General features: G+C 41.3%; 3 protein-coding genes across 15 annotated transcripts in view; 2 read left to right on the top strand and 1 right to left on the bottom strand.

Moving 5' to 3' along the window:
* The first annotated feature begins 211 nt into the window (after positions 1-211).
* PLA2G12A (phospholipase A2 group XIIA) lies at positions 212-14,492 on the top strand. Its single transcript, XM_005555665.5, has 4 exons — positions 212-690; positions 6,848-6,924; positions 7,901-8,066; positions 11,069-14,492. The coding sequence occupies exons 1-4, from the start codon at positions 483-485 to the stop codon at positions 11,185-11,187; spliced, it is 570 nt and encodes a 189-aa protein (XP_005555722.1). The 5' UTR covers positions 212-482; the 3' UTR covers positions 11,188-14,492.
* The window catches only part of CASP6 (caspase 6), a 107,491-nt gene continuing 96,437 nt past the window's right edge, over positions 11,367-22,420 (top strand). For 7 of the 11 annotated variants that reach the window (XR_012435002.1, XR_012435004.1, XR_012435005.1 and 4 more), the window contains exon 1: positions 20,626-20,707. Coding sequence is in view for 2 of the 11 variants with exons in the window: in XM_074040280.1 (XP_073896381.1) it covers positions 20,668-20,707 (40 nt within the window). In the remaining 9 variants the exon portion in view is untranslated. Of the gene's footprint in view, positions 13,509-20,625; positions 20,708-22,420 lie in introns of those variants that run through there. The other 4 variants (XR_012435006.1, XR_012435007.1, XM_015450540.4 and 1 more) reach the window with 3 other exon arrangements.
* The window catches only part of MCUB (mitochondrial calcium uniporter dominant negative subunit beta), a 129,132-nt gene continuing 120,153 nt past the window's right edge, over positions 13,442-22,420 (bottom strand). For 2 of the 3 annotated variants that reach the window (XM_065545317.2, XM_074040278.1), the window contains exon 9: positions 13,442-15,058. In XM_065545317.2, coding sequence (XP_065401389.1) covers positions 14,840-15,058 — 219 coding nt within the window. In that variant the 3' untranslated portion in view covers positions 13,442-14,839. The remainder of the gene's footprint in view (positions 15,059-22,420) is intronic. The other variant, XM_065545319.2, reaches the window with a different exon arrangement.

Below are 22,420 nucleotides of genomic sequence, written 5' to 3'. Positions count from 1 at the left end.
CAGAAAAGGGGCCCAGGCCTGGGTATTTTTTAAGGTTCCCTCGTGAACCAGGACCAAGGCCCTTGTGAGGGCGCCGCGGAGACCACGTGGGCATAGAGGCCGCGCCCCCGTTTCCCGGCCGGCGCGCCCCACCCCGGTTCCCCGCCACCAACCCCGCCCCCGCCCCACCCCCTGCGCGTCCCGCCCCTCCCGTGCGCCGCTGACGCTCGGTGCTTCGGCGCAGGCGCACAGGGACGGTCGCTGGCCCAGGTGAGCGGGCGCGGTGGTCCAGGTGAGCGGGCGCGTCCCCGCGACGGCGCTGCCTCCCCGAGGCGGTTCACGTAAAGCCAACGAGGCCCTGCCGGCCAGCCGGGAAGGAGGCGTGGATATGGAGCTGGCGGCAAAGCACGGGGACCGCGCCGCCGCCTAGCGCGTCCCGGGGGCTCTGTGGGGACGCGCCCCCCGCCGCAGCTCGGGGACCCGTAGAGCCCCGCGCTGCGCGGATGGCCCTGCTCCCGCGCCCCGCGCTCACCCTCCTGTTCCTCCTCATGGCCGCTGTTGTCAGGTGCCAGGAGGAGGCCCAGACCACCGACTGGAGGGCCACCCTGAAGACCATCCGGAACGGCGTTCATAAGATAGACACGTACCTGAACGCCGCCTTGGACCTCCTGGGAGGCGAGGACGGTCTCTGCCAGTATAAATGCAGTGACGGTGAGGGGGCACCCGGGCCCAGCGAGGGCTCGTACTTTCGGGGGATTGGGGTGACGGAGGTCCTGGAGGTGTGAGTGACAGATGCAAGGCAGACCTTGACGGTGTCCTTCGGCTGTGGAAAAACTTAACCACTGCTAGAATCTTGCGGTTCTTGTGATTGAGCAAGCTGGGTACAAGTTCACACCACTATTGTTAGAATGTGAGAGGTCACCTGAGTGTACTGTCCGTTCCATTTGTGTTGCTTCTGAATTACCTTTTCCCCCCTCAATTGCACCAAGTTGCCCAAGAACTTACTGACGTAGGAATCAGGGGAATGGAGTGGAACAGACTGATTTTAGCTCAGTTTTTGCTTCCGTAAATTGGATGAACATGCGAAGCAAACTGAGAATTTAAAAACCATGCCGTATTAACTTTCTCTATAATTGATATTAAATTTTTTTTTTCTGCAAACCCACAGACAATAACTTGCGACCTTTGTACAGACTTGGTGTACTCGAGTGTTGAGAAAGGGTTCCGATAACTCTCCTTTCCTTAGATATCAGTTACCCCTCTCCTCATTGTTGGTTAACGTTAATACAGTTATTTTCGTTTACTCTTTTAATATTTTTCGAACTTTCTCTTTGAACCTGAGAACTTGTTTGGTGGCAGTATGAGTACTGATCAAATCAGTATTTCAGACAGATGATTCTTTTGTAGCACATTTTTGAGTGCTTAAATATTTTAATAGGTCAGAAAAATATTGGACTTTCGTTTGGAAATTGAAAATGTTAAAATAGCACTTGGGAGATCGTGTTTCCAATAAGATTAGCTAAGGTTAGAGTCTCATTATGCTGGCAGCAGAAAATAATAGGGGATTCAGTGACTTCATTGTTGGAACCTGGTTGTAGAGGTGAACTTAAAAGGAACTGATATCATGTAAAGCTGTGATGCCACCTGCTGCCTGCAATTTTCAAGATAATTTCTAGTTTTATGTTAATAGAAGTAAAGGATGAACTGTATCTTGTGTACTTTAAAGCGCTGAACAGGTGCTGAGACATGTTTCATTGCTTCTTAAATTTGTGCCTAAATGTTGCCAGCTAAACGTATGCTTCATAAAGATGTTTTTGTTCTTGTAGAACTTGTGAGGAGGATTAAGTGCATAATTTAAGGATCAAATGGTTGCCTTTCCTGACGCAAATGTTACAGTTTTACTTAGTCATTCCTATTCATTATACAAATATTTGAGTCCCAACTGTGGGTCAGATGTTCTACTTTGAGATTCAGCAGTTAGTAAAACACAAAAATCTCTGTCTGTGGAGCTGTGAAGAGGTTTATAGTGTGTTAGGGCAAAGAAAACTATAGATAAATATATAGTTTCTCATGATACTCCTGTGAGAAAAACTGGATATGATTTGATGACTTCACTGCTGCTTAGAGAGAGGACTCATCTGTAGTGGACACCTGTCCTGATTAATATCTGCATCTTAATTTGTGAATATCTGGGAGCAACAGGCAACATTGGGTGAATAGCTCTAGATTTAAAAACTGCTGAGCAGTCGAGAATGGTGAACTGAAACAAACAAGATTGAATCTTACTATATACAATCTTATATTTAGGCTCAAAATTAAATTGCAAAGGTGCTAAGCCTCTAGCAGTAGGTATTAAAAAGTCCATTTTAGAAATAACTGATTTTTTTTTAAACTACTGTCGATGTTAGCAGTGAGGCACAGCTGAAACATACTATGTTAGGCTGTTTTAATACAAGTACTTTATCCACCACGAAAGGCTAAAAAGCCCATCTTACCCTACAATGTTCAGTCTGAGGTGCCGTATTTTAAAGAGATGTGACAAGCTATAAGTGATCAGTCTTTGGAGGCTGATGAATGCTCACCAAACTCAAAAGAGGCTTTAGGGCAAACAGCAGGGTTTCTCAATGGATGATCTCCATTTATAATGAATATTCCAACCGCCATGGAAATTAGCCTTCCAAGTCTTCTGTTCATTAATTCATCACATACCTATTGCAAAAATTCATCACAAAGGTATTCCAGGTACTGTTCTAGGCATTGGGAATCCAAAACACAAAAATGTCTGCTTTCAAGGAGTTTGCATTTTAGGGTGGGGAGACATAATAAAATCAGTAGATTAGTGATACAGTATGTTAGAAGGTCATATGTGCTACAATAGTATGGTCAGGGAAGACTTGCTGAGAAGGTGAATGTCTTAGTCTGTTCAGGCTGCTATAACAACATGCCTTAAACTGGGTGGCTTATAAACAATGGAAATTTATCCCTCAGTTCTGGAGGCTGTGAAGTCCAAGATCAAGCAGTTGACAGATTCATTGTCTGGTAAGGGTCCACTTCCTTGTTCATAGATGGCACCTTCTAGCTGTGTCCTCACATGGTGATGGATGGGGCAGGGCAGCTCTTTAGGGCCACTTTTTTAGGGCACAAATTCCATTCATGAGAGATCTGTCCATATGACCTAATCACCTCCAGTAGTCCCACCTCCTAATGCCATCACATTGGTGATTATGTTTCAACATGAATTTTGGGGTGATGCAAACATTCAAACCATAGCAGTAAAAGAGAAACTAGTGTCAGGAAAAAGGGCATCCACATGCAGGAAGAGCAGGTTCAAAGACCCTGGTACAGGAGCAGACTTGCAGTGTCTGTGGAACAGCAAAGAGGAATAGGTTAAGGAAGAAAGGAAGAGAGAATAGGAAGAGGATGAGGTCAGAGAAATCATGGGAGGACCAGGTTATACACGGTTTCATAGGCTTTATAGACTTTGGCTTTCATTCTGAAAAAGATGAGAAGTCTTTGGAGAGGCTCTGAGCAGAAAAAGACATGATCTAACATATTTTAATAAGATCACTTGTGCTCAGTGTGGAGACTGGATTATGAGGGTTAGTGTGGGGCAGGGGAACCAAAGTAGGGCAACTAGTTAGGAGTTTATAGCAGTAATCCATTGTGGCTTGGAGTGGGATTGGTAGTAGTAGAGATGGTAAGAAGTGATTGGATTCTGAATATTTTGAGGGTAAAGTCAACAGGATATACCAACAGGATATATGTTGGATTGAATGTGGGGTATAAGAACGCAAGAACATAAGCAACAATGGCTGACATTATTGCTCTGAGCATCTGGAAGGATAGAGTTACCATTAACTGAAAACAGGGAACTGTGAATGGAACAAATTTGAGGTGAATGTCAGGAGGGACAGCTTAAGTTTGAGATGCCCACTGGACATCCAAGTAGTTAGTATGTCCTTCCTCTGTAGGCCCTTATAAGTAGGAAGCCAAGTCATAAACTGTTTTCTTAGGAATGAAGGACCGGGCCGGGCACTGTGGCTCAAGCCTGTAATCCCAGCACTTTGGGAGGCCTAGGTGGGTGTATCATGAGGTCAGGAGTTTGAGACCAGCCTGGCCAACATGGTGAAACCCCGTCTCTACTAAAAATACAAAAATTAGCCAGGCCTGGTGATGCACGCCTGTAGTCCCAGCTACTCGGGAAGCTGAGGCAGGAGAATCGCTTGAACCCGGGAGGCAGAGGTTGCGATGAGCCAAGATCGTACCACTGCACTCCAGCTTGCTGGGAGGCAAAGCGAGACTCTATCTCAAAAAAAAAAAAAAAAAAAAATGAATGAAGGACTAAAAGTAGGAGTTGAAGAATCACGGCGACTTCTCTGTGATAGCTTGAGTCATCTACCCTCATCTTCCAAGGGAAGTTAAGGACCCATCCTTATGATAGACAGGGTTGGAAAAACAAGACCTAAGTGCTATCATTGGCCTTCCCTTTTCTAGACTCATCTTAACCATTCCTTTTTGTATAGATTGTTCCTTTAGAGCAGGCTATAGGTTTTTTTGTTGGTGGTGGTGGTGGTGGTGTTTTTTGAGACAGAGCTTTGCTCTTGTTGCCCAGGCTGGAGTGCAATGGCACGATCTTGGCTCACTGCAACCTCTACCTCCTGGGGTCAAGAGATTCTCCTGCCTCAGCCTCTCGAGTAGCTGGGATTACAGGCATGTGCCACCATGCCCAGCTAATTTTGTATTTTTAGTAGAGATGGAGTTTCGCCATGTTGGTCAGTCTGGTCTCAAACCCTCGACCTCAGGTGATCCACCTGCCTCGGCCTCCCAAAGTGCTGTGATTACAGGTTTGAGCCATCGCTCCCAGTCCAGGCTATAGCTTTATATCTTCGTGAGGTTATACTACTCTCTTGAGGCTGTATATAGTGACCTGAGTTGAGCATGGAACTTCTGAGCAAGTCACTGAAACCATTTATTTTTTTCTCTTTTTTTATTTTTTAAAAATTCATATATATATATATATATATATATATATTTTTTTTTTTTTTTTTTTTTTTTTTTTTTAAATAGAGACAGGCTCTCATGTTGCCCAGGCTGGTCTCAAAAACCTGGGCTCAGGCAGTTTTACCACCTCAACCTCCAAAAGTGCTGGGATTACAGGCGTGAGCCCAGCTGAAACCATTTTTCAATTATTACCTTGAGGGGTTACTTATTTTGATGGTTGATTACTGAAAGAGTTGCTTTTTTACCCTCAATTTACTTTTGGAGGGTAACCTTGTCTTTATTTAAGTCTCCTACCAATAAATGTTAAACGAAAATTGGTAGAATACTTTGTGTCACTCATATGTATCCAACTGTGGGGTCATATTTGGAAATTGCCATGTCTTAGGGTAAAATACCTAGGAATATCTCATTTTAGAAGGCAAGATAAATTGTAGCCCCAAATATTTGAAAGGATTATTGTGTAAAATAGGGAGTTGGCTTATTTTTCTGTTTCCCCAAGGGGCAGAGGATTGTTTATAGGTAGAACTTACAAGAAGGCAGAAGAATGTCTTAACAATTGATGTCATTTCACAGTAGAATAGGTTATTTCTTGATGTAGGAGGGTTGTGGGAAACATTCAAAGAGACAGTAGGTGACTGGTAGGTTGAAGTGATTTCTATACAAGCATACTTCATTTTAATGTGTTTTGCTTTAATGCACTTCACAATTATTTGTGGTTTGTTTGTTTTTTAACAAATCGAAGGTTAGCGGCGACCCTGCATTGAGCAAGTCTATTGGCACCATATTTCCCTCAGCATATGCTCACTTAGTATCTGTGTCAGCATTTTTTAGCAATAAATTATTTTTAAATTAAGGTCTGTACATTGGTTTTTTTAGACAGTGTTATTGAGTGCTTAATAGACTACAGCATAGTGTAAACCAAACTTTTATATGCACTGGAAAACCAAAGAAATTTGTGTGACTCGCTTCATTGTTATATTGGCTTTACTGTGATGGTCTGGGACTGAACCTGCAGTATCTCTGAGGTAAGCTTGTATTAAATGAGGTGAGATGTTTCTGAAGTACCTTCCAAAGTTTAAGATTGCTATGATAATGTCATCTTTTTCCTTGTTGCTGAACACTTGATGCTACTGGGGAGCATTAGCCTTCCAAGTCTTCTGTTCTTTGGAAGTACTTCATTAGAACTGCAGTACTTCTGGAGTACCGTAGTTCACCAAGTATGCCTCTTAACTTTTTCCTTAGATGGCAAAGGAGTATATTTGTGGAATGGTTGACCAAGTGGGAGGGCAGCAGGCAGATTGTGTGGTCCTGTAATGTCTTGTAGTACTAAGGTTATTAAATGATCATCAGATGACCTTGTCTTCCTTAGCCTTAGGCTTTGCCCGAGTAAACTGGTTGGTTAATGGTTATTGAGGTTTGTATGCAATGAAGCATTTGTGGGAGATTGGGAAGATACTATCTTAGCTTTAAAAAACAAAGTGTTAGAATGTACAGGAAAACAGGTTGGGTTTATCTTTCATACATATGAACCCTATCTGGGAAGTGACCTCTGAAATCTCCAGAAGTCCAGGATAAGCTTTTGTATGTTTCGTATGGCATAGGCTTACAAATAATTACATTTTATGAATTGCTATATATGTGTATATGTATATATGTGTACATTTGTATATATTCCTCACCACAGGAGAAATAAAAAGTCTAATTAGCGTTCTTAATGCTCGTCAGAATAAAGACATATGCACTTATGTTAGCATTCAAGTAAATATTAAATATTTCTAAGACTAATGTAGCATATTGACCTTTTTGAGTATTTATTTTATTTTTATCATATTTGAAAATTAATTATGATACCATTTATATTTTATAGGATCTAAGCCTTTCCCACGTTATGGTTATAAACCCTCCCCACCGAATGGATGTGGCTCTCCACTGTTTGGTGTTCATGTAAATATTGTCTTTTATTTGATAAGTTTTATAACTGGTAAATCATGTAATACTTTTGGTGATATAAGACTATCAGCATGCTCTTAGATTCACAAATAATTTAGCTGGGTATAAGAGCGATCAGGTTTATTAGATTCTTTTTGGCAAAACTCCTAACCAAAGTAAATGAAGTAAAGTTGTTTTATTTTTGAATCTTATAGATGTTCATACTATTTAAGTGATATTTCCTAATATTATCACATACATAGTTGAAAAGTTTGGAGTACAGAAGTAATACTACTTAGAGGGAAAAAGTATAGATAAATCATATTTTCTACATTAAAACAAGACTAAGTGGGATAGCTGTGTGGTTGTTGTAGGAGAGACTGGATCTAAGCCAAGTATTATGGGGAAAAAAATGTTTATGAGAATGATTCCTAGACACAAGGATTTTGTGTATAAAGTTATTTAAAATAATTGAAGTTATAGATTCAGAGTAATAGTATCTTTGGGGAATGGAGAAATATTTAAAGATCAAAAAACAATAAAATTTGAGTTGTAGGAAAGTTTTCTGTGATATTTCACATAAAGTAAATTTTATTTGGAAGGAGAGGCCACAAAACACTTTGAATATCCAAAAATCATACTTGCCTAGCCCCTGGAGAATCTTTAATGGACTTAGATTTATCTTTCTTTTTTTAAAACTTATGTTTTGTGTTTTGGACAAATGGAAGTTTTGTTACTGACAGGTAACTGTGAGTGTTACCTGTGCAGTAGGAAGCAGTGAGGCATGGCTGAGAGAGTAACATGGGTGGGTGTGGGTAAGTGTAATGGGGAGATTTATAACACGGAAAATATTTGTAGGCAGAAATGGATTTTGGAACTATCTATACAGCAGTCATTATCATTTATGCCTATTTAATCTATTTGAATGTGGTACTTCAGCAGAGGAGTTTTGCATTTCATTGACAGTAATCCATCCAAATGCCTTTTGCAGCTTAACATTGGTATCCCTTCCCTGACAAAGTGTTGCAACCAACACGACAGGTGCTATGAGACCTGTGGCAAAAGCAAGAATGACTGTGATGAGGAATTCCAATATTGCCTCTCCAAGATCTGCCGAGATGTACAGAAAACACTAGGACTTACTCAGCATGTTCAGGGTAAGGATGTTCTGGTGGCTTGGGGATGAGTGTACTTTTTAAAGTTTTATCAAATGCTTTATGTTTTAGTATAGGGTTTATCAATAGAAATCTTTCACATATATTATCTATTGTGACACAGACTTCAATTTTCTGAGGTGAGGAGCTGATGATTTTGTAATCTAAAATGATCTATAGTCACAGAAGCAAAAAGCATTAGGAAACCTTGGGAGAGTAGGGGTGTCTAAGGCCAAGAGAGAGAAGAATTCATCTACCTTGTACCCTAAAATATATCTCCAGTCATCATGTAACAACCTAAAGTAGCTAATGTTTGAAACTCTGATTTCAGTTGTCTTAGTCCGTCTGGACTGCTACCATAGACTGGGTGGCTTACAGACAACAGAAAGTTATTTCCTACAGTTCTGGAGGCTGGGAAGTCCAAGATCAAGGCACTAGCAGATTTGGTGTCTGATGAGGACTCATTTTCTAGTTCGCAGCAGATGCCTTCTAACTGTGTCTTCACTTAGTGGAGAGGACTAGATAGCTTTCTGGGGCCTCTTTTATAAGAGCACTAATCACATTCACCATCTTTTTGAACTTAAACACCTCCAAAGGCCTCACCTTCTGATTTCATCACTTTGGAGGTTAGGATTTCAACATGAACTCTGAAGAGACACAAACATTCAGACCATACCATCAGTGAATTTAAGAGTATTGCACACTGGATTTGGAGTAGGAATTTCTAGAAGACTTGTCTTTACCTGTTTCTGTTGGGAAGGTCCCCAGATGACCCCCAGGTTCAGTGATTTACTAGGAGGACTCATGGGACTCAGCATATAGTTGTACTCACTGCCATGAGGTATTATGGTGAAGAGATACAAAACCAAACTAGCAAAGGGAAAGGGCCCTTTGGTGTCATTTTTAAAAGGAGAATGATGATGCTCACCTCACAGAGTTGTCATAAGGATGAAACGAAGTATTTGTGGAAATACAAATAAATCACCATTCAAATACTAATAGTTATAATATTTCTCTACTATCAAGCCAAAGAACATATCATACACTGAAATCAGAAGAGGCAAGGCAGGAAAGGAAAATAACATTTTAAGCACTTACCATAAGATACTGTGCTAGATATTTTATTCATGTTTTCATTTGATGCCAACAGAAACCTAAAGAGGTAGGTGGTGTTATCTCCATTTTTCAAGGAAGGAAACGAAGGTTTAGAAAACAGTAACTTGCCCCAAGTGAGCATTTAGCCTGACTTTAAAATCTGTGTTCTGTCTATTACACAGTATTCTCCAAATAGTCTCATATTATAGCCCTGATTCTAATATCCTAATAATTCATGTCAAGGAAGAAATCTCTGCTGCAGGTAATCTTGAATTCACAGCCTCTGTCTCCCTTTGCAACTTTTGGCTAAAGTAAACTAGCTGTAAACCTGAAGCATAGATGGATTTATTTCCTGTTTTCTGATTTAAGAAGAATGTGAAACCAATAATCTTGTGACCTCCTATTTAATAGTCATAGCCTCTCCACTTCTGTGGTTGGTTGTTTCTTAATGGCACCGTCTTTTGGAGAACTTTGAAAATGCTAAGATTTTGTAATGACAAGTTTCTTCCTTAACATGAATATTTTGAAACTAAAAGTATTTGGATAACTAAAAGTCACTCTGTGCTATATCTCTTTTAGTGTAACATGTTAAGATAATCTCACCTGGATGTTTCAGGTTTCTTAGAATAAGAAAAGTAAATAAATCACCTTTTCACAGTCTTAAAAAAATTTAAAAACCTGACTGGTCCGGGTGCGGTGACTCACGCTTGTAATCCCAGCACTTTGGGAGGCCTTGGCTGGTGGATCACTTGAGCCCAGGAGTTTGAGAGCAGCCCGGCCAACATGGTGAAACCCCACCTTTAACAAAAAATACAAAAATTAGCCAGGTGCCTGTAGTCCTAGTTATTCAGGAGGCTGAGGTGGAAGAATCACTTTAACCCAGGAGGCAGAGGTTGCAGTGAACCAAGATTATGCCACTGCACTCCAGCCTGGGCGACAGAGTGAGGTGAGACCTTGTCTCAAAATAAATAAACAAACAAACAAATAAACAAACCTGACTGGGGAAAAGTACTTTTGATTTCTATGCTCCCATATCCCCAAGTCAAATTAGGACATTGGTCAAAGAGATTGGATTCCGTTTACTTTAAGCCTCTTAACTGATGTATGATCAGTCCTCAGAAGCCATTGGCCATAATGAAATGTTTTGAGGTTTCAATTTTTACACTTTGTTTCTTCCGCACCTAAAACATTTTTTCTTAAAATGCAAATTTAAGAGTATTATCAGGTATCTCTTAGTGATTATGTTTTTCAAATAAAAAGAAAGTTAACACTGATTAATCAGTGCTATTTTAAAAGACTCTTATTTGTCTAGTTTAAACAATTGGGCCAAGCATGGTGGCCCACGCCTATAATGCCAGCACTTTGGGAAGACAAGTTAGGAGGATTGCTTGAGACCAGTCTGGGCAACATAGTGAGACCTCATCGCCACTTAAAAAAAAAAAAAAAAAAATTAGCTGGGTGTGGTGGTGTGTATCTGTTTAAAATTAAAAATTAAATTTAAAAAATTTAAATTAAAAATTAGCTGGCCATGGTAATGCCAGCTACGCAGGAGGCTGAGGTGGAAGGATCCCTTTAGCCCAGGATGTGGAGACTGCAGTAAGCTATGACTGCACCATGACACTCCAGTCTGGGTGTCAGAGTGAGACTCTCTCAAAAAAAAAAATTGGGTTGAACAGTTGAATGCATACAAAAAGTAAGATGCATGATAAAGAGACTAAAACTGGAAGTCTGTAGATATCTACATGTGTGTATGTAAATACGCTACAGCTTGTGAGAGTTTGGTGACTTTCATCTAGAATACATTTCAGTGCTCACGAGGGATATGCTTGTTGCTGTGCCGTAATGTGTAACATAGGTGAAAAGAGAGCAATGCAGTTGCCCAACAGTAATCCCATTTTCTTATTTTGCAGCATGTGAAACAACAGTGGAACTCTTGTTTGACAGTGTTATACATTTGGGTTGTAAACCATATCTGGACAGCCAACGAGCTGCATGCAGGTGTCATTATGAAGAAAAAACCGATCTTTAAAGGAGATGCTGACAGCTGGTGACAGATGAAGATGGAAGAACATAACCTTTGACAAATAATTAATGTTTTTACAACATAAAACTGTCTTATTTTTGTGAAAGGATTATTTTGAGACCTTACAATAATTTATATCTTGATGTTAAAACCTCAAAGAAAAAAAAGTGAGGGAGATAGGGGAGGGCACACTTGTCTTCTCAGGTATCTTCTCCGGCATTGCTTCCTAACTTATTATGCCAAACGTCTTGACCAATATCAAAAACAAGTGCTTGTTAAGCGGAGAATATTTGAAAAGAAGAATATAAACTCAATTTTCACAACCGTATTTACCAAAAAGATCAAATATAAAATTCATAAGGTCTATGCAACATTATCTTATTTGGAAATATGGGGAAATTATTACTTAAATACACATTTATGCCTAGAAGGAACGGACTTTTCTTTTTCTATTTTAATTACACATAATATGTCATTAAAGTACAACATAATATGTTGTTTCTCTGTAGCCCGTTGAGCATATGAGTAAGTCCCATTTCTATTAGGACTACTTACAAGGACAAGGTTTCCATTTTTCCATTTTTCCAGTTGTAAAATTGGAACCATCAGCTGATAACCTCGTAGGGAGCAAATCCAGGATAGCTGAGTATTATGTAATATGCCTAGAAGGTGATGTGAATGTGATTCAGAAGCATAGCCACTCCTATTTTATGAGCTACTCACATGACAAATGTTATCTTTTGCTATAACCTTTGTTAAGTTGGAGAAAAGATGGATTTAATGAGATAAATGAAAAGATACTTAACATAATACATCAAGGCACTATTTGCTGTTATGCCTTGTTATTTATTTCCCAGCACTTGTTTCTTATTATAGATTTTTTAAAGACTATAACCTTTTGCTAACTGTGGTCTTACTAAAATTTGTGCTTGATACTGCTTTTCAGTATCAAAGCATCCCTTTAACTAGAGCCAAAGGGATGGAAAAGGCAAGATATAAATAACTGCCTCTTGTAGATCTCTTATTTACATTGAAAATTATTACCATATGTTTAGAGCAAATCTCAGAAAATTTCAACAGCTTCTGAAGATGTCTATGAATGTGGAAAACTTTTCAATCTCAGTTATGTTCCTAGACTGGTCTTTTCTGACTACTGGTTGTTAACCTTTCCGTAGCCCAGGACCTCAAGCCATATATATCCTTTGGGTATAACCCATGGCCAAAGTTATTAAGATGAAATGACTTTCAAAGTCAGAGAAGGACAGCATAGGGAGAGGCGGTTCTTTGTAAGTCATTACAGGTAGAACAGGGCAGAAGGAAAAATATGTTCTGGAGAAAGGGCCATGTTCCTAACTTTGGAGATGTGTCATTGCCAGGAACCTAGTATCTTCCAACTTGAATTGGTGGCAGCTGTTCCACTGAGACAAGGCGCATGTATGCCTTGTGGCTAAGTGAGCAAACTGGGCTTCCTCTTAAATGTTTGGAATCCTCAATTGATTCTTTATTTCAAAACTTTATAAAAGATACAGTTTTGTAAGCCATTATTAATAATTAATGCTTATCGGCCAGGCATGGTGGTTCATGCCTGTAATCCCAGCACTTTGGAAGGCTGAGGCGGGTGGATCACTTGAGGTCAGGAGTCTGAGACCAGCTGGCCAACATGGCGAAACACCATCTCTACTAAAAATAGAAAAAATTTGCCATGCATAGTGGCGCATGCCTGTAGTCTTAGCTACTCAGGAGACTGAGGCAGGAGAATCACTTGAACCCAGGAGGTGGAGGTTGCAGTGAGCCAAGATCGTGCGACTGCACTCCAGCCTGGGCAACAGAGCAAGACTCTATCTTTAAAAAAACAAACAAAAAACTTAATGGTTTATCAATATTTATTATTGAAATACTTGTCCAGGTAACTTTACACTTATAATTAATTCATGGATTTTGTTAGCAGCATTGGCTTTCTCAAAAGGACAAACTCAGAATATCTTTATAAAATATAATTCATGATCACAAATTACACAAAAATCAGTAGAAACAGTTTTTATGTTCAGATTTTTAAAAAAACTTGGAATACTTTTAGATTTACAGAGAAGTTGCAAAGATACATGGAGCGCTTCTGTGACCACTCACCCAGTTCCCCTAGTGTTAACCTTTTATTTAACCGTGAATCATTTGTCAGAAGCTAAGTAACCAATATTGGTAATTACTATTAACAGAACTTGACTTTATTTTTCAGATTGTACTAGTTTTTTAATTAATGTCATTTTTCTTTTCCAGGATCCAGTCTAGGATACCACACTGAATTAGTCGTCATGCCTAATTAGTCTCTGGTCTGTAATAGTTCCACTGTCTTTCTTTTTCATAAACTTGACAGTTTTGAGGAGTACTGATCAGGTGTTTTGTAGAATGTGCCTCAGTTTGAGTTTGTCTGATATTTTCTTCATGATTAGAGTGGGGTTATGGATTTTTTGGAAGAATACCAGAGGTAAAGGTCCTTCTCACTGCATCATGTCAGGAGTTACATGCTATCAGCTTGATGGTTTATTAACTTTGGACACTTGGTTAAGGTAGTGTGTGTTGCTTTTTGCTGCTGAAAATTACTGTTTATTTTCCCTTTCCATACTTCTATTCTTTGGAAAACAGTCACTAAGTCCAGTCATGGGAGGTGGTGAGTGGGGAAGATTACATTCAACCTCCTGAAAGTGGAAATATCCATATGTAGTATTTGGAATTTTTGCATATGGGAAATTTGTCTCTCCCTCCCACTCTAATTTGTTTATATCAGTATGGACTCATGTATATTTTGTATTTTGGGTAACACAGTATTTATTTGTTGCTTAAATTGTCCAGCTTGGCTATTAGGAGTTCTGCCAGGTTGGCTGCTATGTCCCTTTGATGTGCCCATCCTTTTGATTTTTGAGCACTTCCTTGCTTTCTGGCACTACAAGATGCTCCAGGTTCATCTTGTATATTCCCTGCCCCAATGCTAGAATCCCTAGAATCAACCCCTCCTCCAAAGAGCCCTGGTTCCTTTTGTTGGAGAATCATACTTAGAAACCAAGAACTGGGCATTAGATGTGCTTGTTGCTACTGGGATGTCATTGTTTGCAGCAGAATTGAGAAATACGTAGGCATATTAACCCATACATATGTACACATCTGTAATTATTATTGTAGGTGTGTACACAGCTCAACATGAGTTTGTACTGCTGTCTTCAACTCAAAATTTGTCCCAACATTTTATGGTATATATTTAGATTTTGAAGTTGATATTTTCCCAATTGACAGAATAAACTCATTAAAAGAGCAAAAAACCGAGAACTAACTTTCAGCAGCTCTTTGCAAGAAATGTAATATTGATACTTTAAAATAATACTGCCTTCAAATGATGCCTGTCTCTTTAAAATCTTTTGGCATAGTTCTTCCAGGGACAAATATGGCCGTATTTATTTCATAGATGGAAAAACTGAGCACAGAGCTGTAATGAAGGCAGAATTGAGATATGAGGGCAAAAGCTAATTAAATACATCTTCACAGGTAGCCTTTCTTTCAGTGAACCTGTAGACTAGTCCAGTAATACTCATTAAAATTAGTTGTTAGAGGCTGGGCATGGTAGCTCAGGCCTGTAATCCTAGCACTGTGAGAGGCCAAGGCAGGCAGATCACTCGAAGTCAGAAGTTCGAGACCAGCCTGGCCAACATGGCAAAACCCTGTCTCTACTAAAAATACAAAAATTAGCTGGGCATGGTGGGACACGCTTGTAATTCCAGCTACTCAGGAAGTGAAGGCACAATAATTGGTTGAACCTGGGAAGCAGAGGTTGCACTGAGCTGAGGTTGCACCGCTGCACTCCAGCATAGGCGTCAGAACAAGACTCTGTCTTGGAAAGAAGAAACAAATTGTTAGCCTAAAACCCACTCTCTCTAAATTTAAAAGAGTGATTATTTCTTTCAGTATTTATAGAAGTATGAGATTATCAGAAGGTGTGATGCACAATGCTCATTATTTTATCATAGTACAAGACAGGTATAACATCTAACAGTAAAGAAGATGGAATCTTTCTATAAAAATTCTGTTATTAATAGTTGACTGACTTCAGTAACTTTGAGGAGTAGAATGAAACTTATTAGGCAAGATCTTTTCACATACACTATGTTGCATTGTTCAACATTCATAGAAATTACTTGCAATATATTGATTTAAGCTTTATGTGGTGACTGGTGCTATATTTGAAGTAGCATTTTTAGTTTGCTGTTTTTCCTCACTGCTTAATCCTACAAAAACCAACGATCTGCCTAAAAAATAAAAGAATTGTAGTCAATGGCTAAATATTGAGCCACATGCAAGGCAACTGGGGTAGGTAATGAGGAAACCAAAAAATGCCACTCCTGTTTCCAACGAGTACAAGAAGATGGTAATAACCAATATTCATTGAACTCTTCACATGGCGGGCAGTATTCTGAGTCCTTCACAGTCACTTAACCCAATCATCACAACCACCATACAAGGGAAATATGGATATTCCATGTCTTTGTTGCAGAATAAGTTACTAAGACAGTGATTTCTGAAATATTTTATGCATAGAGTGAAATGAACAGTAAATGGTTTGAGTAAAAACCCTTCTTTGATTTCATACTCTATTTAATGACATCAAGATGTGAACCACAGGCAGATGTGGAAGTTATCAAATTAGATTTTTTCTCTCCCAAATAATGGTATGAGATGAGTTCCTTATACCTATTTCTTAAGTATTCCTTATACTTATTTTAATATATTAGAAATGGTGCCTTAACACATTTTAATTTTTTCCCACTCTAAGATTGCTTGCTTTTAAAATTACAAGGTCCAGAGGAATTACAAAAGATAAAGCCACCATTTCATCAAATCTGAAAGCACTGTCAAAGTAAATTTTGTACAATAGCCAACCACCCAAGGAGGAGCTAAATTAAATCCAACATTGAGCAACCCATGGTACCTTGTTAGCACGCTGGGTGGTATTTTATGGGTAGGACAACATGCTTTCCCCAAGAAACACCATAGAGACCCTCGTTGTTCTGTGAATTTCTGCATGATCCTGTCCCTGAATTAGCTCTACCTGTGAAAGCCAGATTTGAAAAATCCAGGAGTAACTGGGTGCGGTGGCTTACGCCCATAATCCCAGCATTCTGGGAGGCCACGGTGGGCGGATACCAGGTCAGGAGTTTGATAGCAGCCTGACCAACATGGAGAAACCCCGTCTCTACTAAAAATACAAAATTAGCCAGGCATGGTGGTGCATGCCTGTAATCCTAGCTACTTGGGAGGCTGAGGCAGGAGAATTGCTTGAACCTGGGAGGCAGAGGTTGCGGTGAGCCGAGATCATGCCATTGTACTCCAGCCTGGGCAACAAGAGCTAAAACTGTCTCACAAAAAAAAAAATCCAGGAGTTACCTGTAGTTTACTTTGGCCCAAGTCTTCTATACAAACAAAGAGCATTTAAAATAAGTTACTGCAAGTCCTACAAAGTAACTCGCACTGGGGAAAGGACTACACATGAAACAGGAACATATATGCCACCAACTATGGGATACCTCAGAGAGATTCCGAGTTTGGTTCCAGAACGCCAATAAAGAGTCACACAAATTTTCTGGTTTCCCAGTGCATATAAAAGTTGTTTATACTAAAATGTAGTCTATTAAGTTTGCAATAACACGTCTAAAAAAATAATGTATATACCTTAATTTTAAAATATTGCTAAAAGATGCTAGGGATCACCTGAGCCTACAGTGAGCTATAATCTTTGTTGATGTGGGTCTTTTTGAGGGCTGCTGACTGATTAGGGTGGTATTTGCTGAAGGCTGGGGTGACTGACAGTTTCTTAATAAGGAAGTTTGCTTCATTCTTTTTTCTTTTTCTTTTTCTTTTTTTTTTTTTTTTTTTTTGAGATGGAGTCTCGCTCTGTCATCCAGGCTAGAGTGCAGTGGCATGATCTTGGCTCACTGCACCCTCTGCCTCCTGGTTCAAGTGTTTCTCATGCCTCAGCCTCCTGAGTACCTGGGATTACAGTTGCCTGCCACCGTGCCCAGCTAATTTTTGTATTTTTAGTAGAGACAGGGTTTCACCATGTTGGCCAGTCTGGGCTCGAACTCCTGGCTTCAAGTGATCTGCCTGCCTTGGCCTCCCAAAGTCCTGGGATTACAGGCATGAGCCACTGCACCTGGCCATCCATTGATTGTTCCATTCACTAAAGATTTCCCTGTAGCATGTGATGCTGTTTGATAGCATTTGACCCTTCTTTCAAAATTGGGGTCAGTTCCCCCAAACCCTGCTACTGCTTTGTCAACTAATACTCTGAATCCTTTGTTGTCATTTAAACCCGGGAGGCGGAGCTTGCAGTGAGCTGAGATCCGGCCACTGTACTCCAGCCCAGGCTACAGAGCAAGACTCCGTCTCAAAAAAAAAAAAAAAAAAAAAAAAAACAGTATTCACAGCATATTCACCAGGAGTAGATTCTATCTCAAGAAACCACTTTCTTTGTTCATCCATAAAAAGCATCTCCTCATCTATCAGAGTTTTATCATGAGATGGCAACAATACAGCCACATTTTCAGGCCCTACTTTCAGTTCTATTTGTCTTAATACTTCTGCCACATCTACAGTGACTTCCTTCACTGAAGTCTTGAACCCCTCAACATCATTGATGAGGATTGGAATTAACTTCTTTCAAACTCCTGTTAATGTGGAGTATATATACATATACCTGTATATAACGTTTGTGTGTATATATAAAATGGGTTGGTATGTTGTCCTGCCCATAAAATACCACCCAGTGTGCCAATTGAAGTATATATAATTTAAAAATATTTATATATAAATATATATTTATATATATTTACATTTATATATACATAATATATATTTATATATAATATATACAATATACATTTAATATATTAAAATAGAATATATATATATTTTTTAAAGAGGGTCTTACTCTGTCACCCAGACTGGAGTGCAGTGGCACAATCAGCTCACTGCAGTCTCAAACTTGGGCTCAAACAATCCTGCCATCTTAGTGTCCTGAGTTGCTGGGAATACAGGCATGTGCCGCCACTCTTGGCTAATTAAAAAAAAAATTTTGTAGAGACAGGGTCTTGCTTTGTTGCCTAGGCTGGTCTCAAAACTCCTGGCCTCAAGCAATCCTCCCACCTTGGCCTCAACAAAGTGCTGGGTTTATAGGCATGAGCCACTGTGGCTGATACATATATTTTTGATTTTTCGTTTTTCTTTTTTTTCCCCCTCTAGTTTCTAGTTACATACCATAAGTGGATATTTTGATCTCCCGTGATTCACAGATGTTCTTAATGGCATCTGGAATGATGAATCCTTTCCAGAAGATTTTCAATTTACTTTGCTCAGAACTATCAGAGGAATCACGATGACAACTACAGCCTTATGAAATGTATTTTGTAAATAAGACTTGAAAGTCAAAATTTCTCCTTGATCCATGGGCTTCAGAATGGATGTTGTGTTAGCAAGCATAACAGCATCAGTCTCTGCACATCTCTATCAGAACTCTTGGATGACCAGGTGTATTGTCAATGAGGAGTAATATTTTGAAAGGAACCTTTTTTTCTGAGCACTAGAGCTCAAGAGTGGGCTTTAAATATTCCGTAAGCCATGCTGTAAATAGATGTGCTGTCACTAACTAGGCTTTGTTGGTCCATTTATAGATCATATTTAGCATAATTCTTAAGGGTGCTAGGATTTTCAGAATGGTAAAGGAATGTTGACTTTAAAGTCTTCAGTTGTATTAGCCCCTAACAAGAGCATCAGCCTGTTCTTTGAAGCTTTGAAGACAGGCATTGACTTCTCTCCAGCTATGAAAGTCTTAGATGGAATCTTCTTCCACTAGAAGGCCGTTTCATATACATTTAAGATCTGTTGTTCTGACTGGGCATGGTGGCTCACACCTGTAATCCCAGCACTTTGGGAGGCTGAGGCGGGCAGATTGCTCGAGGTCAGGAGTTCAAGACCAGCCTGGCCAACATGGTGAAACTCCATATCTACTAAAAATACAAAATTAACCTGGACATAGTGGCACATGCCTATAATCCCAGTTACTTTGAAGGCTAAGGCAGGAGAATCGTTTGAACCCAGGAGGCAGAAGTTGCACGAGATCGCACCACTGTACTCCAGCCTTGGTGACAGAGCAAGACTCTTATCTCAAAAACAAAAGATCGTTGTTTAGTGTAGATGCCTTTATCAATGATTTTAGCTAGAGCTGGATAACCTGATGCAGCTTCTACATTAGCAGCTGCTGCTTCACCTTGCACTTTTATATCATGAAGATAGCTTCTTTCCTTAAACCTCAGGAACCATCCTCTGCTAGCTTCCAGCTTTTGTTTTGCAACTCCTTCACCTCTCTCAGCCTCCACAGAAATGAAGAGTTAGGACCTTGCTCTGGATTAGGCTTTGGCTTAAGGGAATGTGGCTGGTTTTATCTTCTATCCAGACCAACTAGAACTTTCTCCATATCAGCAATAAGGCTGTTTAGCTTTATTATCTTTTGTGTGTTTACTGGAGTAGCATTTTTAATTTCCTTCAAAATTTTTTTCTTTGCATTCATGACTTGGCTTTTCTCCTTTGCACTCACAACTCGGCTAACTGGAGCAAGAAGCCTAGCTTTCTGCCTACCAACATTACTTCCTCACTAATTTAATCATGTTTGCTTTTGATTTAAAGTGACAGACTCTTCCTTTCATTTGGACACTTAGAGGCCTTTGTAGGATTATTAGTTGGCCTAATTTCAATATTGTGTTTCCAGGAGTAGGGAGGCCCCAGGAGAGGGAGAGAGAAGGGAAAGGTCAGTGGAACAGTCCAAACGCATACAGCGCTTATGGATTAATTTCCCCTTCCCCTATGAGCGCGGTTCATGGTGCCCCAAAACAATTGCAATAATATTCAAGATTACTGATCACAGATCACAATAGCAGACATAGTAACAATGAAAAATTTTTAAATATTGCGAGATTACCAAAATGTGACACAGAGACAAAGCGAGCCAATGTTGAAATACAGGCAGTATCTGCTAAGTGGTATAAAACAATCTATGCCTGTACCTCTAGAAAGGAAGAGTAGATGTTTGGGGCAGCTGGGATTAAATGAGGCCGAGCTCACACAAGTGATGTGAAATTGCCTCGGGCTAGGCGGTCTGTGTGTATCCCCTGGGTGGCAACTGGCATGTCCCAGCCGGCCTGGGGGCGAAGACCGCGTACCTCTCCCCGCCCCCGCGCTCTTGGCCCCCGCGGGCTCCGGAGCGACTGGGAGGAGCTTTAACTCTGTGGGAAGGACCAGCACGATCCACGGTAGCTACGGCGGCGCCAGAACCAACTGGCCCCACTCTCGGGGGCAGAGGGCGGGGCCGTCGAGGAAGGGCCGAGGGCGGGACCGGGAGCCTCTGGCTTCAGGAAGCGGAGGCCAGGGCGTCTGGCTGTGCCCTTGGCCGCAATGAGCTCGGCGTCGGGGCTCCGCGGGGTGCACCCCGCAGGTAGGCCGGGGGCGCTGACTGGGCAGCGAGCAGGTCTGCGTCTTGCTCCTGCTGGAGGGGAAATGCGGGTTAGCGGGCTGGTCTCGGGGACCGGAGCGGGGCGGCGGGTTCCTTCGGCTTTGCAGGGCGGCCTGGAAAAGTTGCACTCTTGGATTGAAGGGCTCAGGGCTGGCGGGGACGGCTTCGAGCGTCAGTCCAAGAAGCACTCCGGGACCTGGCCGTCGCCTCCTGGCGGTCCCGGGTAGCGGCGCCGGCGCCGGGGCGTGCCCCTGCCGCCTTTGTCCTCCCGAGCAATGAGCACTTTCGGGGCGCCCCGGCTGTTTAAACCTTAAAAGGCTGGCCCCACCTGGGCCTGACGTTCCCCCACGCCTGGCCGTTTTAAATGCTGACTTTTGGGGGTTGGATCTTTTGTTTGCTCACTTCGAAAAGTAAAAAGGAGGGGTTGTTCCGCCGAGTCATAAATCATAACTGGCCGCGGGGTGCCCGGGCCAAGGCCCTGAGTCCGCCCGGGCTTCAGCTGGAGGCGGCCAGTTCCTGGCGGCGAGCATACCCCGGTATCTCTCTTCTGCATCCGGGAAACCTGCTGCTGTCTGTCGGCTTGAGCCAAAACCACAATAACTTTTCTCTGCAAAATAATCTATTGCTAAGAGCATACGTTCTGTCACTTATTACTGTAAAGTTTAGAAACTTCAAGCCTGGCCAGAGTAAAACAAAAAGTTCGAAACGCCTGCAGTTGGCCGGACGCGGTGACTCACGCCTGTAATCCCAACACCTTGGGAGGCCGAGGCGGGCGGATCACCAAAGATCGGGAGTTCTGGACCAGCCTAATTAACATGGTGAAACCCCGTCTCTACTAAAAATACAAAAAATTAGCCAGGTGTGGGCGCCTGCTGCTGGGGAGGCTGAGACAGGAGAATCGTTTGAGGCCGGGAGGTGGAGGTTGCAGTGAGATCGCGCCACTGCACTCCAACCTCCGCGACAGAGTGAGAATCAAGAAAAAAAAAAAAGAAAGAAAGAAAGAAACGCCTGCAGTTGGTTAGAGTGCCTTTGTTTAAGAACTTTTTATATTTTGCTGCACAAAGGAAGTGGGGCTCCAGAGGCAAGTTGTAAAAGTCACATGGTCGTAGAGGGAGTAGATAGGTAGCCTTGTCCTGGAGGCACAGGATCCAGTTGCAATCTCTAGGGGCGGGAAGCCCGGGTTTCCTTCACTCACCTGCTCCCTTCCTCTTCTTCCTCCACCGCACTCCCCCGTACATGTTCTAGGCCTGATGGAGGTTACTCTACATAGGGTTACTAAACATATTGTTGATGGAGCCGATGGGTAGATTTTCATAGAGAGTGCAGTGAATGAAGACGATGACAGTAGAATGATCCAAGTCGTTTGGGAAGTTGAACAAAGTTTAGAAAGGTAGCTGGTCTCAGGTGGGAGGGGCTGCGTGGAGATGGGCCTGCAGAAACTTTGGAATCTGCAGGTGGGCCTGGCTTTCAATCCCAACTCCACTTTGCCGACCTTGGCACGCCTGGCCCCCTCTGTCCCTGTTCCTGAGCTGTGGAACTGTGAGATAAGGTATCTAAGGCGTCAGGCCATCAACAAATGGTAGCTGGCAGGATTATCTGGAGGGATTATCAAATTAGAGTGAAGTGAAAAAAGGAATGATTAGTTTTGTAAAACCTAAACTGATTTAAGGAACAAGGAGGTGGCAGTTACATTAT

The sequence above is a fragment of the Macaca fascicularis genome, chromosome 5 (genome assembly GCF_037993035.2).
Source record: "Macaca fascicularis isolate 582-1 chromosome 5, T2T-MFA8v1.1".
Classification (NCBI taxonomy): domain Eukaryota; kingdom Metazoa; phylum Chordata; class Mammalia; order Primates; family Cercopithecidae; genus Macaca; species Macaca fascicularis.
This window is presented reverse-complemented; position numbering and strand designations above follow the sequence as displayed.

Coding starts and splice junctions, on each gene's coding strand:
- PLA2G12A (XM_005555665.5), top strand. CDS start 483: ATGGCCCTGCTCCCGCGCCCCGCGCTCACCCTCCTGTTCCTCCTCATG. Junction 691..6,847: donor CCAGTATAAATGCAGTGACG/GTGAGGGGGCAC, acceptor TATATTTTATAG/GATCTAAGCCTTTCCCACGT. Junction 8,067..11,068: donor ACTTACTCAGCATGTTCAGG/GTAAGGATGTTC, acceptor CTTATTTTGCAG/CATGTGAAACAACAGTGGAA.